Here is a 16,506-nt window from a genome sequence, read left to right as displayed (position 1 = left end):
TGCTCAGAAATAGGATTTTCAACTAAAAAGTTACAAGTCTTCTGATTCCTGATCGATGTTTAGAACTGCGAGATGGAAGAAAATATTGACCTGGCTTGTTTTGAGTGCAGAAAGACCAGCTTTATTTTCCAGGCCTTTTTAAAAGTAGCCCTTAAAAACAGAAATCTTTTAAACCAGAGTTTCAATTAGATTTTGCCCTCTCCAGTTAAGATTGACTGGCAAACAATTTATCTGTTAATCTACCAATTAAAGATTGCGGCACAGAAGTGTGCTCAGCTCACAGGTTACCAAGGAGGCAATTATTTTAAAACGAGCAATAAACACTCGCACAAAGCTACAATTGTTTGTGTAAATACAGAGGATTCATAGCTAACTATATATATATATATATATTCTGAATTCAAAGTTTTTTGTCCTTGTGGTGCCAAATAAATATGTGAACAGAGGAAGGCCATTTATAATTACACCTTAATTATATAAAAAATGATAGGGTTAGTAAGGGAGGAGGATAAATAGTCTTTCGCAAAAAAGAAAACATTCAGCTTCAGTATATAAAGAACTTTATTTTTAAACTGAACTCCATTTTAATGTTTCTTGCTCGCAGCTGCCACCTAGGAAAGAAGAAAAAAGCTATTCTAAATGTATTTACATATTCAAATGATTTACCTGTGCATAACTTCCCAGTATTCAAAGGACCATTTCCACCACTGCCTTAATTCAAATACCATCCATCTATAGCACGAATGCTTTAATTCCAATCTGGTTTTTATGTCCCCTTGCTTTTGATTAACATTTTGACAAAAAGGTCACAAACACCGCATTTCAGGCAATTTACTGCTGGGAAAATAGAAAAATGTGCTGTCCACAGGCTAACACCTTAACTCATGGCCATCACCCACCAGCTTCCAACACAATTTATCAAGATAGGTAAAAGAGTCTAACTATGCATACCGGTTACACCTTGTTCAAAGCAAGAATTTGAATCGTGCTTTGTTGAACAAGCCATGGTGAACCAATTATATTCTGGCTTTGTGTTGAAGGGTCCTCCTCTGAGCTTAGCTGTTTTCTTGCAAACATTTCATTGCCCAAACTAGGTAACACCCCTAGTAAGGAGTGGGGTTTGGTCTCAGTTTATATTCTAGTAGCTTGCCCTTTCAGTGTTGGTGGGGGTGATCTTAGAGGTTCTTTGGTTGGACTGTTTACTATTGGTTTGTTTGGCAATTCCTCGATTGGAGTATAATTTACTTGATGTCGGTCTGATGTCAACCTTGGAGTCACTTGTGAAATCTTGTGTTACTGGAGAGAAAGACAAGCTTTCTTAGGGCAGGTAAACATCCTTTCTTTCCTGCAAATGCTCATTTGCCTTGTCCACTAAAGGAACCCACAATAGATCTTTATATGGGCTGCTACAGGCATTTTCAGGAGTGATCAAGAAAGAGTCAAGATATTTGACTTGATTCACACTTCAGCTCGACAATCAGCAGTGAGAAAAACCTGTTAAGCGCGAGAGATGCACGATCTGTATTCTGGTGTTTGTTGGACATGCTCTGTGCAATCGTAAAGGGAATAATTTGTTAAGAAATAACTCGCCAACAGTACATTGTACAGCACACAGACCTAGTTAACGTGCAATCAACTCGGCACTTTATCGAACGGCGATGGGGCTGTTAAAAACAGTTTTATTGGGGGGGTAGATGATCAAGAACAAGTTTTAACAGCAAAACGGTGATGCAATATGCAGCTCTTTCTAATGAGATTCATAGAGTGGGGTCTTTAGGGGTACATTTAGGCCCTAGCAAAAAGGCTGCTCGGAAATACTCCTACAAGTTGCTGATTCCAACTCTCATTTATTATCTATTTTGCTTTTGCTTGCACAGCTTTAAAAGCAAGGCTGTCCGATTCTTTAGGAAGTGAAGATCATTGGGGGGTGGGGGGGAGAGAGCAATCTGCTGCCTTTCAAGTGTTATTGATTTTTAGTTCCTGTGAGTTCCAGACATCCTATCTGATGGGTTTTTTTTTAAAAAAAAAAAAACCCAACTCTATAGAATGTATATACCAAAAAATCCTGATGAATACTCAAGTAGCCAAAATCCCTGCTTTAAATCAAGGTAAATGAGAAAATATAACAGAATTAATTTCGAGAATTCTTCCTTCTTATCCTCATCTCCTACCTCATGTAAATCAAAAGTAGAGAGACCTATTTCACCCCATCCTGCAATATTCAACAAAGAGTGTAGCATTGCGGTAAGGGAAGAAGAAAACAGGCCAAGGGTTAAAAGCCGTTTTTTTTTTTTTTGTCATGATGCAAAACCTGCAACTTTATGTACCTGTATTAAATGCAGGTATGTAACGATCGCATTTACATTAGATCATCACAGTAACAGAGTAAGAACAGAGTTGGAAGGGACCTTGTAGGTCATCTAGTCCAACCCCCTGCTCAAACAGGAAACCCTATAGCATTTCAGACAAATGGTTGTCCAATCTCCTCTTAAAAACCTCCAGTGTTGGAGCATTCCATTAATTGTTCTCACGGTCATTAAATTTCTCCTTCATTCTAAGTTACTTCTCTCCTTGATTAGTTTCCATCCATTGCTTCTTGTCCTGCCCTCAGGTGCCTTGGAGAAGAGCTTGACCCCCCTCTTCTTTGAGACAGCCTCATAGATATCGGAACACCGCTATCATGTCTCCCCTAGTCCTTCTTTTCATTAAACTAGACTCATGGCCTGTTATTTAGTGGACTGGAGACCTCATGTTTCTTGCAACATATGAATGAGTTGCTTTAAGACAACAGATTTATGTATGGATGATTACAATGAAACATGGTCATCCTCTACTAACACTGCAGTGTAACAATTTACATAGATGGGAACATGGATAAGAAGCCTTCGTGCAATTCCAGTTGTGTTGTTTTTGTGCTGTTCCCTTTTGCTGTTTTTTCTTTTGTGTCCCTTTTTTTCCTCACTTTTTAAAAACAATCTCCCAACACCTGTGCCTAAATACAGGATTTTCTATGTTAAAATTTACCGCATCAAATGCAACTGATTTAACTTAACAGTACTTCCAATATAAGTGAAAACTCATTTTAAAAGATTAACGGGAGGCATGCTTATTAATGAATGCCCCTTAAATTGGAGAGTATTCACCCATGCCAATTCACATTATTTACATAATGAAGTCATTTGTAGAATACGATCAATGCATAATTGTCATTAATGAGAATGCGCCATCAGTCCATTCTCTGCAAAGAATAGATATCTTTTATTCAGTCTGCCCATGAATGATTAGGCTATTTGTGATTTTAAGGAGGGAGAAGGGAAACATGGCTACTTTAAGTTTCCGGATTGCCATTTTAAATGCCACAAGAAAGCTGTAACTTCTAAATCTGCATTAAGGGGCAAGATTAATGGTCTGATGCAGTAACACCCCCTTATTCAAATTTCTCCTTATGCAATTGTAGATTTTACCTGTCCAGCAATCCTGTCCAGGTCTCTCTGTCCCTGAGGAGTAAGCTTGCGACCTCTGAAAGAAACCAGTGTCAAAGATCAGCCTCTTCTAAAATTAAACTACTAACACACACTGATCATTCCCAGTTTTGGTTACAAGCAATATAGCAGTGCAAAGATCACAATTCAAAAGAGAAGATGTGATTCAAAACACGCGGTCCTGCATCCAACACCCCTAAGAACATCTTAAAGCTGATGTACTATTACATGAAAGTTTTTTTTTTGCAAAACATGTCTTCACATTGCCATTTCCCTATAATCCTAAATTAAAATCATTCTTCAAGGACTACTGTTTTTTCACACCACCTGTATGAATTTTTGAAGTTTCCCAAGGCTTTAACACTACTTGGGGATAAATATAGGCCATGGAGATGTTGCTTAATTGTAACCTTCAGTAATTCTAGCCAGTGAAGAATACAGGAAGCTACAGTTCAACAATATAGAAGCACCATAGAATCCCATAACAATCTTGCCCCTCTTCATTAAGATGGAACATATTTGAATGAAAGATCATTGTCCAAAGATACCCACCGAGGCAATGCAACCAACAGTATCAGTATTCAAGAAGACATTCTACCACACATACTCATGTCATAGGGAAGACTTGGCCATAAGGTAAAGGTAAAGGCTCCCCTCGCACATATGTGCCAGACGTTCCTGACTCTAGGGGGTGATGCTCATCTCCATTTCAAAGCCAAAGAGCCAGTGCTGTCCGAAGACATCTCTGTGGTCATGTGGCTGGCATGACTAAACGCCAAAGGCGCACGGAACGCTGTTACCTTCCCACCAAAGGTGATCCCTATTTTTCTACTTGTATTTTTTATGTGCTTTCGAATTGCTAGGTTGGCAGAAGCTGAGACAAGTAACGGGAGCTCACCCCATTATGCGGTACTAGGGATTTAAACTGCTGAACTGCCGACCTTTCGATTGACAAGCTCAGCGTCTTAGCCACTCAGCCACCGCATCCCTCCTTTATTATGACTTGGCCATAATATTGTTTGCACAATCTTTGGAAACCCTCATGTAGGCCACGAAGGCAAAAGACTTCTATAACTGTCCAGCAATATATATTCAAAGTCACACTGCCTCTGAACGCAGAGCTTCCAGTATGGTCTTTATAAACAGGTTCCCACAGACGGTATCCAATGCGTTGTGCCCAACTGTGCTTTTGTGAGCCTGCCACAATACACATGTATTTACTTAGGCTTCCACGTTCTCTGCACCTGGTAGGAACTCACCCATCCTGGTCCTTCTCCACCATTTTGAGCCCTTCCAAAGCCTGGAGCACCCTCCTGGCAACACTTTTGGAACCCCGGCTGAAGTGACTGGGCATCACACCATTGCGCTGGCGCCCTCCATAGATCTTGGTCATGGAGCCAACTCCAGCACCACCCCGAAGATAAAGGTGGCGGGCTGTGGATGCTGCAAACAAAAAGAAACCATCACTTTTTGACCTTCTAACTGGTCATTTCAACCACAGCCTTCTGGCACGAGAAAGACGGAGCCGTTTCCAAAGTTTCACAGGACTTGAATGTATCTTACCACTTCCTTAAAGAACCAAGCTTGACTGCTCACAAGTACAGTTTTCTTGGTAACAATTCACAAGTGGTTTGCCAGTGCCTTTTTTTTTTTTTTGGGTTCCCACCCCGCCCCCCAAAAAATGACCACCCTGGGCAAATCTATAAACGTGAACCACATCAAGCCAAAACGACATCTTCAAAACAGCCACACCTATCTTCTCCTACTGAAGGTTGCTAAAGACAAGAACTTTCCATTTATGCCAAGATGTTGCATGCCCAAGTAAATTATCCTCCTTCAATGAAAGGCCCCAATGAAAGTAATTAAAATTAACGAGCACAGTACCCTCAACTGCTTTCAGTCCAATGCCGTCTCCAACTGAAGAAGTGTCAGCACGGCATCGCTTGGAGACAAACAGGCAAACGGCATGAAAACCCTCAATTTTCACCTGGAACGGAGTTCTGCAGAAGCAGAGTAGCTGTGCTATTTCACCAGCAGGCAGCTTTTCTACGCACTGCCTGCCTTCTCCTTTGAGGCTACTCCACAGGCCCAGACAAAAGGAGAAACCCTGAGGCTATATTCCTGCAAGTCAGAAACCTACTTCCCTCCCTTACATTTCAGTTCAGCAGTGACAAGAGCAAGTTAACCAGGCTGAACAGCCATCCTGACAGCAACAACGGAAGGGGGAAGCAGGGTTCGGACTTCAGGGCATCTACAAAACTCTTGCCACAGCAGAGGCCCATTTGAAAAAGCAAGAATATTGGTTAGCTGTCATTTACTGTGAATACAAACAGATGCGAGAAGGGCATTTTGGTTCCCTGTGAAATAATAGATCAAGATCTCCATGAAGAGCATCTCCAGGGCTCTCCAACCATCTGAAGTCACGAATAAAGCCATCTTGCGTAGGGGTGAGATGGAGGCAGCCAAAAGACTATTGGTAGACAGCCAAACGGTTGCTTGCATCCGCTGTTTTATAGGCAGGCAAATCAAATGCAAAGGGTTTGAGGCCTGTTGGAAAAAATGATTTCCATACTGGCCAGGAGCGCTGCCCACTCGACCGCGGATGGTGATTGTCCAAAGTATCTAGCAGCGATTTGTAATAGATTAGAGGGCTGACAGAAAAACAAGCCACAAAAGATATTTTAGAATTAACTGAGGCTTTTAATGAGACGTCATATTAAAGAGCTGGGCAACAAAGCATCTGTGCTTCTGATTGGTCCCCAAGATATAAATGCTTTATAATTATGGGCAGAGAAGTCAATTATCTTCTTGATTGATAACATTACCAAAGTCTCCAATTGCTAGCCAACCATAGAGTTTATAGCAAAGCTACAGACATTACTTCATGTGTATCTTGGTGCTGGTGGCTATTTCCTGGGAAAATGAGAAAGGATTCTGTTCTTTTCATTGAACGTCACGTCCCTCCCAGGACATGCACAGACCAGAGTCTAAACAGGACAGTTGTGACATAAGAGGACTATTCGTTGTCCCAAAAGACACACTCTTCTTTAAAAGTAATTGTTTTAAACCGTGCAGTATCATCAGAACGCAGAGGCAAAAAAAGACACTTCCAAGGATGTCAGGGATTGGATTAGAAAAGTAGAAATTGCAGCATTCTGTCCAGCAAAGTGTCTTCAAAACCCATTATTTATAGACTTACTCTAGCAACAGTACGTAAATCACTGTTGTTCCTTAACACAAATAAAAGCTAACGCTATAAAGCCAGTTTGGTATAATGACTAAGGCACCAGGCTAGAAGTCAGGAGATCTCGAGTTCTAATCCTGTTTTAGGCACAAAGTCTGCTGAGTGACCTTGGCCAGTCACACTGTCTCTCAGGCCTAGAGAGAAGGCAAGGGCAAATGACTTCTGAAAATGCTGCCAAGAGAATTGCAGAGATTCATCCAGGCAACTACCAGAAGTCAAGATTGGAACACACAAAACAAGCATCACCCCTCAAACAGCCTCAGCAACTCTCCCCAGCAATGTTGCAAGTAGCACTAATTCATTTTAATAGGACAATTGATGTATTAAATTGCAGTAAGCCATGATTTTGACCACAATCATGGTTTATTTTGATTTTATTTATAGCCACCCACATAGACACTGAGCATTTCACATATACAAAACAAGAAAGGCATTATTTATCAAATTTGGAAAAACCCCGTCTCCCTCACAGAGTTTTGAACAAGACTCTCTACCACAGATCCATGCAAAATGCTAAGGAACCAAACCTTATTTTAAAATCTGCAATGGCTAATATGCATACCACCCTTAGTCAAAACCAAACAAATTACAGTATGGCCTGTTATTGCATGTTAACCAGATATTGAAACTAAGCCATGAATGTTTACTACATTTCCCTATTTTCATCTCTTCTTCTACTGCCCTTCCCCTTCCCATTGTAAGCTTCTTAGGAGGATGAACTTATTTTCATCCATAGGTACTAATGCAGGGTGTGCAACTTTATAACCTGTGGACTTCAACTCCCAGAATTCCTGAGCCAACATTGCCCAAGAAGAAGCACATTACAATATCTACCTACAGGTAATTTCAATAAAACAATATTCATTTTGGCCCCTCTTACCCAAAGAACACGTTGTAGAAAAAGTACAATTAGCATAGCCCTGAAATTATTTCATTCCTTACCAGCTCTGGTATAAAACCAGTTTTCATCATATGGAGCCAATTCTTTGTGCTTGGCTAGTTTGACTGTGTCCACCCATTCAGGTACCTTTAGTTTACCTGACCTGCAAAACAATTCAAGTATCAGTTATGAGGACTGTGAATTGCTTCCTAGTCCTTTCCAAAAAGGTAGTTCAAAGCAAATGGGATACAAACACAACACTGTAACTCTTTCAAGCAGCTGGCATTTTTCTGGGATCACACAGTGACTTCAGAGGGCTGCTTTAAAGGATTGCAGAGAGATACAATAAGCGTCTTAAAATTTAGGCAGCCGATTAATCCAAATATATTCATGAAATAATTCAAAGGGAAAACAACTGAAGCACAGATCTACTAAAGCTACAAAGCACTACTTGGAAGAAAAAACAGTCCTGTTCTAAGGTAGGATTTTTTAAAATTTGAATTACTCAACTTGTATGGCACCTGCCACACTCATCAATCAAACCCCAGATAAGAGAGAACGTTTTGTGATCTGAAATATCAATGGTAGTACACACTAGGTACCCCGGATTTTTAAAAAATAAAAGATGCTTTGGTTTAAATACCTGTTTAGCTATACATCTTATTGCATCACTATTTATTGAACCTCAAATAATTAATTCACATACATATATGCGATTTGTACCCCATGTTATTATCCAGGAAGTACTTAAGGCAGTTATCAGTATATTAGAGAAGTGCAAAACAGTTTGTGCATGAACTATTCTATACATGAAATGTGAATTATTCCAAACATGAAACAGCTACTTCTGGTGGTTCCTCTCCAAAATGAAGCATGTGTGGTTTGGTCCAGAAACCAAAATGAAACAGGACTCAAGTCTAACTTCTAGCCTGAAACATGAACTGTTCTGGGAAGAAGCACTGATGGGAGAGGAAGGGGAAGAAAATGCCAGGAACATCAGCAATAGCAGTTAAGGAGAAGCAAGGAAGAGAGGCACCAGGAAGATTGGGTGGGAAGGTAGATTAATAGAATATGCTGTGCTGAGAACGGACAGTAGCCGCTGAGCAGAGGGAAGGAACTGAATAGATTTTTGACTGATCAGACATATCATTTTAGGGTATCAGCAATGTGGTTGAGAAGCAAGAAAGGGAAGGATGTAAGGATATGTCGTGTTGGGAGTTATGAAGAATTTCCATTTTGGACACATTCCTACACAATCCCTTAATGATGTTTTTGTTTAGAAAATCAAATTTATAAAAACTAATTTATTTGGTAATAATAGGTGCAGACCCCACAGCATCTTAATGGGACACAAATTCGCATTTGCACACCAATTCCATTCTGGCATGATTAGTTGCATGGAAGTATACTTCTAAACATTCATAAAGCTGATTCCAGTGAGAAGGAATATACTTTAAACTATTTATCTTATTATTAAGCAACCAAAATAATATGGTGCTTTTAACTCCCTATTCATTTCCTGCCTGGATTTACAGGAATCATAGTTTTTAACACCCACCTTTATTTCTTGAAATATTACTACTGCAAAGGGAATTTCTGTCTTTTATTTATGTGTTATTTTCTGCCAAAATCATTAAAATATACTAATCTAAAAATACTATACTAAAAATGCTTTATAGATTAGCATAGACTCAGAAAAGAGTGCTACCTTTTGGGAAAATACAACTCACTACATCAAAAGTCCAATTTGTATGTGCTAATTAATTTTTCACATAACTTACTTTTTGAGAAAGGCTGCAAGGGCCCGTACAAACTCCTGCTGGTTGACGTCTTTTACAGTTACTCCAGGCATCTGCAGAGGGGGGAAAATATGTAATCTCACCAATTTAGAAAAATTAATCATAGTTTCATACTTCTGGGAACTGAACCAGCACTGCCAAGGAGAGGCCAGGAGAGCACCCCCCTCTTCACAATATTTATTCATTTGTTTATTACCTGTTTATTAATATTATCATTATAATTCCTAAGGACCTCCAGCAGCAGGAATAAAGCACACCCAATAAACAATATAATATACAAGTAATAACTATTGGAGCAGTCAAGCAAAAATAGACAGCTCTATTGCCAGCAGATTCCACAGCAGGAGAAAATCCATATTGTCCCATCTAATGACGCCTCACACCCTGGACATAAACTGTTTCAACTCCTACCCTCAAAACGATGCTATAGAGCACAGCACACCAGAACTAGACAGAAGAACAATTTTTTCCCGAACGCCATCACTCTGCTAAACAAATAATTTCCTCAACACTGTCAAACTATTTACTAAGTCTTGCACTACTATTAATCTTCTCATCGTTCCCACCACCCATCTCTTTCCACTTACGACTGTATGACTGTAACTTTATTGCTTGTATCCTTAAGATTTATATTGATAGTTTCCTGATTGCTTATTTTGTACCTTATGACTATCCTTAAGTGTTGTACTTTATGATTCTTGTTGAACGTATCTTTTCTTTTATGTACACTGAGAGCATATGCACCAAGACAAATTCCTTGTGTGTCCAATCACACTTGGCCAATAAAAAATTCTATTCTATTCTATATTCTATTCTATTCTAAGGTCCAGAAAAGGAATATGAGTTTGCTTTTCCCAGAAACCCCACTCTGAGGCAATTGCCTTCAGAGAAAAATGGGGAAATATTTTGCACAGGTGACCAAGGATTGCAATACTCAATGTTTGTAATCCTGAATCCTACAATTGCAGTTACTGGAATTAATAAGTAGAACAATTATTACACTATGAGTTTACAGGCAAGGATCATTGTATGTTTTAGTATCTGTAATAATGGTGAATATTTTAGTATTAGTGTTTTCTATTAGTATTTAATACCTGTAGAATTTCTAAGGAACAGGATCTTTTTTCTTTACTCTATAGCAGATCATATTGTCGCCACTATCAAAAATCCTATCTATTCCTGTTCCTTCTCAATGAAAACCAAGTACTGCATCATAAAATATGATGTTGGTGATTGTTAAAGAGATCCTCCAGGTCCCTCCATTTCTGGTTTCAATTTCTGTTAAGTATCTCTTGTACAACTTTTTAATCAGAAATATAAACTTCACAGATCCCTAAGGGGTGTTTTATAAGATACTGCAAACATCGGATTTTAATAATCATTTGTCTTTCAAATTATTGTCTTTTAATAATAATTAGCTTCTGCCTACCAGCTGCGTTTCATTGAGAAGGCCCTTGGTTTTGCTAGCTTTTTAAGGATCCACAAAGGATCCAGGCATCGAATACTACTATAAATGGATATAAATGTATTTTTCTTCTAAGCAAAGGCTTCAAAGCAAATAACCAACACACTGTTTATATAGACAGTGAAACTGTTGCTTTCTTTATATAGTAAAAATATTTTTTTAAAAAAAAATAGAAATAACCAATAGGAACAATGGTGATATTTAAGATGTTTAAGCTTCGCAATTTTTTTTTAAAAAATGAGTATCAATAATATTAAATATTATTAATATGAATATATTTCCTAATATATAAAAATAGGAATATGCATCTTTCCTTGCAGTTACGCTGAAACGTAATAAACTATAACTGAGGTAAAATAAATCCAGTCAAACCATGGTTTTTATTCTTGTCTTCCCCACATATATTTTCTTCCTTTCCACCCGCTTCTTCCACCAGAGCCGCTTCCCTCCCACGCCGCCACATGGCCTGGCCTTGCCCGGCAAGCCAGACCCAAGGGAGGCTAGGCCAGAGCACCGAGAAAAATTAGGAAAGCCGGAGTCGGCCCCGCCGGGGGTCAGCCGGACTCCCGGCCTGCCTCCCCACGAGCCGCCACCTCGCTCACCGTGTTGCCGCCTCAGCGCTACCGGGCAGGAAAAAGAACGCACGGGGCTCCCCACCCGCTCCTCGCAGGGCTCCAAGCGTCGCGAGGTTTGTCTCGACCAATGGTCATTCGCGAGATCCTTACCTCGCCCAATCGTTACCCGGAGGGTGGGAGGGAGGGAAGAGGCAGGCATCGCGCGACTTCCCGCCAAACGACGAGAACGGGTTTGCCAAGACGGAAGTTGAGGAGGCAATTTGCCCATCGAAGGGCGGAAGTCGGTTCACTTTTTTTTTTTTATTCTTGTTTTCCTAACCATGATAATAGGTTTGTAGTTTGTAGAGATGCTCAGTCATCCAGGGCAGGGTTGTCCCAAAGATGCTTTTTCAGGAGGCAACTGGACTTTTTTGTTTTTTTCTTGACATTTCTTCTTTTGATATCTATATATCTATATCTATATCTAGATAGATAGATAGATAGATAGATAGATAGATAGATAGATAGATAGATAGATAGATAGATAGATAGATAGATACACACACAGAGAGAGAGAGAGAGAGAGAGAGAGAGAGATCTAGGGTTTCCTGCCTAAGCATGGGGTGGGACTAGAAGACCTCCAAGGTCCCTTCCAACTCTGTTATACTATTCTATAATAAGTTTCTTGATTCTGTTTGTTAACTGCGTTCGCATTTCCTTGGTCTTCCTTTTCTAAGCCGTGGTATCTATTGTTGCTGAAGTTCTGTAATAAATATTAAAGGTCTCCCCAAGTTCCTGAAGTATGATTGCTTAATTGCAATTAATTGCTTAATTTTTTAAAAACAAATAATTCCCTCAAAACTGTCAAACTATTCACTAAGTCTGCATTACTATTAATCTTCTCATCGTTCCTATCACCCATCTCCTCCCACTTATGACTGTAACCTGTTGCTGTATCCTTACGATTTATATTGATTGTTTCCTAGTATAATTTGATTGCTTATTTGTACCCTGTGACTGTCATTAAGTGTTCTACCTTATGATTCTTAACGAATATATCTTTTCTTTTTATGTACACTGAGAGCATAGGCACCAAAGACAAATTCCTTGCGTGTCCAATCACACTTGGCCAATAAAGAATTCTAATTCTAACTGGGACACAGCAACGGTCATAAGTATGAACCAGTTGCCAAGAATTTTGATCACAGGATCATGGGGGTGCTGCAAAGGTCGAAACTGTGAAAAAAGGGTCATAAGACAATTTTTTCAGAGCCGTTGTAACTTTGGTCACCAAACGAACTGTTGTAAATCGAGGACTATCTATACCCACAAAGGCAGGCATGAAGGTGTCTGAATAGTGCAGTGGATATTAACTTTAATAGGGGTAGATAGAGGATGAGAGACACATTTGGACTGTTTTACAAAGCAGAGGATCTTGGAGTAAGCTGCCAGGTCATATGTAAACACCCCGTTCCAAGATTGGAAAGCTAGAAATTGGAGTGGTTGAGTTATCTGAAAGGCCCATGAATTACCTGCAGCCAGAAGTATCCAATGCTATTGAGGCTGAAATGGAAGTACTGAGGATTGATGGCTTTTCCTAGCAACTGCCTGGAGCCAGCTTTATTAAGGACGGCTGCAACAGATGGAAATCAATAGGCAAATCTTGCCAGCTAAAGTTCCATTATTGATTTACGTCTGCTAGTTAGCCCTGGGGGGCACACAGCCTCTGTTGGTAGAAAGTTAATAGGGAGAACAACATCACAAGGCAAGAACCCTGGAGGTAAATTATCTGAGGAATGAAAGTTGTTGGGTATCCCAAGCATTATAAGAACCAGAGATCAATAACTCAAACCCACATTTTCTGGCACTAATTTCTCCCTTCCTTCCTTCCTTCCTTCCTTCCTTCCTTCCTTCCTTCCTTCCTTCCTTCCTTCCTTCCTTCCTCCCTCCCTCCCTCCCTCCCCAAGATAACAATAAGATTTATTGCACTGAATTTTAAACCAAATCAATTTCATCTCTTTATTTAAGGGTTTAAAAATAGGGGCCAACCTACCACCTTTGTTTAAATAATGGGCTTATCGACATTCACTGATGTCCATTATGTGCCTTAATGTCGCAATATTCAATAGCTTTGTGCAGTTCAACTCCCTCATTTTCAATAATTGCTTGTGGGTGGAAGCGATTTTCCTGTTGCTGTCTTAAGTGGGCCTCGGTCTATTGCATTCAGCTGACGACACCCAGAAGCAGACAAAGCACACAGATAGAAACGAATAAAGGAGGGGTAGCCAAATTATCCATTCCGCACCATTAGAAAAGTGGGGCTATTTTGTCCTCGTTGGCTTATTCAGAGCTAGCATCAACAGGCATCAGCATCAGGACTATTCAGAATAACCGAATAACAGAAGGGACCTTGGAGGTCTTCTAGTCCAACCCGCTGGTTGAGCAGGAAACTCTATCATTACAAAGAAACGGCTGCCCAATCTCTTCATCAAAACGTCCAGTGTTGGAGCGCCCACAACTTCTGAAGGCAAGCTGTCCCACTGGTTAATTGTGGTCACTGTCAGGAAATTTCAAGCAATGTACATTCTCTTCCTCTTTTTTTGCTGTTGCTCTATTTACAAGTTTTCCTCGAATTACGACAGTAATTAAGCCCGCAGTTATGGTCCTAAATCGTGACAATCATTAAGTGAGTGAGTCATCATGTTCTTGTGCCCAATTTTACACTTTTTGTCACTGTCGTTAAGTCAACACATTGATGAGAATGCCTTGATCATTAAGCGAAGGCCACAGTCGTTAAGCAAACCCATTGGTCACTATGGGGAGCTTTTTCCCGGAAGTAAACTCCAGTTTCCGGGAAAAAATATTATAAATCGCAGTCAAATGTCAATGGGACACTGCAAATGGCCATACATGCAGGCTGCACCCCAAATACAGTCATATGACCGTGGGTGGGGGGAAGGAAACCAGCTGTTCAAACTGCAATAGTGGGTTGTAAGTAACTTTTTGGGGGTTTGTCATAACTTCGATCAGTCATTAAGTAATCGGTCATAAGTGGAGGACTACCTAAACTTGCTTCCCTAAGAATTAGGAGAAGAACCAATCACTTACCGTGTCCTCATTTGCTGGGCAAGGCCATCTTAGGGTCAAGAGGCAGAGAACAAGCCTTTCCCCCAAAATTTAATCAGCACAAGATTGATCTATTGCTTATAAATCTTGCTTTTTTTCAACAGACAAACAGGCAATATTTCTATTAGTCCAGTGGGTCTATCTGCTAGCTACACAGCGACCACATATTTAACGTAATTTATAGCTTGACCCCCCAAAGAAATAAGGTCAGAATTCATCTGGCTAGCGACAGTTAAGAGATATTATATCCCATAAGCAAAAATGATTTGGATCTGATGTACCTTATTGTTATTTGTTTTCATTTAGTTAATTGGTCAATGTAATTGTTTCTAATGAATGAAACAAATAAATATTTTTCAGGCTTAATTGGGCTTTCAAGGGATTGCTGATCTGCCTCTTTTTTCAATTATCGTTGAACGCTGCAAATATTTTAGGCTGTTCTATGCCTCGTCCTTATTTCTGCTCAGCAATACATTGCAAAACAAATTGGAGTTGAGTATTACGCTCTTGAGTTTCTCCGTTCCCATCAGATGCTGCCAATGAGTGAGAACAGGGATGGGGAAAACCAGAATGAATTTAATTCTTTGATCCTCCCGCTATTTCACATTTCACAGTAAAACCTCAGGTCATCATCATGCAGATACAGATAAAGATTAACAGAGTTGGAAGGGACTTGGAGGTCATCTAGTCCAACCTCCCACCCAAGCAGGAGACCCTACACCATTTCTGACAGATGGCAGTCCAGTCTCTTCTTGAAAGCCTCCAGTGATGAAGGTCCCACAACTTCTGAAGGCAACTTCTGTTCCATTGATTGATTGCTGTCACATGTCAGAAAATTTATCCTTATTTCTAGGTTGAATCTCACCTTGTTTAGTCTCCATCCATTGTTCCTTGTCTGGCCTTCAGGTGCTTTGGAAAATAGCCTAACGTTCAAATAAAGAAGACAGGGAATAGCCATTTGGAGATACTTGACGCTTCTGCAGAATAGAGTACAGGTAGTCCTCAATTTACAATGATTCATTTAGTGACCATAGTTACAATGGCAGTCAAAGAGAACCGGTTCGGTGACATCACATCGTCATCACTACCAGTTCGGCCGAACCGGGCTGAACCGGGAGAATCCCATCACTGGTCTGGACTTCTCCGGGGTCTTCCAGTAGCTCTTTTCTTGTTTCACTGTAGAACCAATGCATGGAATTCAACCAAGTTGTCTGTGCATCCATGAAGAGTCATTTAAGAATGATGCTTTATAACTTCAGGCTGAGGATGGATTTTGGGGCTAGGACCACAGCAGGTCTTCATGGAAGGCCAGTGCAAGACTCGATAGAGGAACACAGACCGGAGGGCCAGTCCTAAATTTTTCTTCCTCAAAGCATAGACCAGTGGGTTGGCCAAAGAGTTCAGATGAGAGAGCAACACCGCCAGATGTTCCAAAGACTCATACTGTTCACAGCTGGGACACAGCAGCTGGATGCAGTAGATCATATGCAGAGGCATCCAGCAGATGAAGAAGACGCCCACCAGGAGAAGAAGGGTGCAAGCCATCTGCATTTCCTTCCTCTTGGTTGGCCAAAGCGGCTGTGAGCGGAAATGATCATGGACGACTCGGAAGATGTCGCCGTAGATACCCAGCATGGCTGCCAAGGGCAGCAAAGTGCAGATTAAGAAAATGAAATAAACCAGAAACTCAGGACTAAAGATAGAGGTGAACGAACAGCGGCCTAGATGTTCGACTGGGCCGTGACTGTAGTTCAGAATCTCTGGATCTTGATAGGCTTGAGAGAGGAGGTCTCTGGGAGGTTTATCCCGGATTACGAAAACGAAGACGGCTCTCTGGAAGTTGATCACCTTCGACTTGTTTCGGGTCTCTCCGTATTGCTGGAATCGGTTCCACCCCATCATAGGGGAGAGGCCGATCAAGAGGGACAGCAACCAGCAGAAAGCCACGATGAACAT

At 40.5% G+C, this 16,506-nt stretch overlaps 2 protein-coding genes across 3 annotated transcripts; both read right to left on the bottom strand.

The window, feature by feature from the left end:
* Positions 1 to 543: 543 nt before the first annotated feature.
* On the bottom strand, positions 544 to 11,568 carry RPS19 (ribosomal protein S19). 2 transcript variants are annotated; one of them, XM_034437976.2, is made up of 6 exons: positions 11,473 to 11,568; positions 9,388 to 9,458; positions 7,669 to 7,769; positions 4,742 to 4,925; positions 3,465 to 3,519; positions 544 to 611 (listed from the first exon to the last, which is right to left on the bottom strand). In XM_034437976.2, the coding sequence occupies exons 2-6, from the start codon at positions 9,456 to 9,458 to the stop codon at positions 585 to 587; spliced, it is 438 nt and encodes a 145-aa protein (XP_034293867.1). In that variant the 5' UTR covers positions 11,473 to 11,568; the 3' UTR covers positions 544 to 584. The 2 variants fall into 2 exon arrangements, with proteins under 2 accessions (XP_034293867.1, XP_087732196.1); XM_087876070.1 differs by lacking the exon at positions 11,473 to 11,568 and adding an exon at positions 11,243 to 11,472.
* A 4,215-nt stretch (positions 11,569 to 15,783) lies between these two features.
* On the bottom strand, positions 15,784 to 16,506 carry LOC148112354 (adenosine receptor A2a-like). The gene has a single exon (XM_087876436.1). The coding sequence runs from the start codon at positions 16,504 to 16,506 to the stop codon at positions 15,784 to 15,786; it is 723 nt and encodes a 240-aa protein (XP_087732562.1).

This window comes from Pantherophis guttatus, chromosome 10 (genome assembly GCF_059756535.1).
Source record: "Pantherophis guttatus breed Tessera chromosome 10, ASM5975653v1, whole genome shotgun sequence".
Lineage (NCBI taxonomy): Eukaryota > Metazoa > Chordata > Lepidosauria > Squamata > Colubridae > Pantherophis > Pantherophis guttatus.
This window is presented reverse-complemented; position numbering and strand designations above follow the sequence as displayed.

What these genes read in the sequence shown, in the direction of transcription:
- RPS19 (XM_087876070.1), bottom strand. An exon ending in CTTGCAGCCTTTCTCAAAAA is followed by an intron (nt 7,770 to 9,387) that starts GTAAGTTATGTG and finishes ATTGTTTTGCAG; the next exon opens with GTCAGGTAAACTAAAGGTAC. An exon ending in CTGGTTTTATACCAGAGCTG is followed by an intron (nt 4,926 to 7,668) that starts GTAAGGAATGAA and finishes TTTTGTTTGCAG; the next exon opens with CATCCACAGCCCGCCACCTT.
- LOC148112354 (XM_087876436.1), bottom strand. Translation starts at nt 16,506, where the DNA reads ATGTTCATCGTGGCTTTCTGCTGGTTGCTGTCCCTCTTGATCGGCCTC.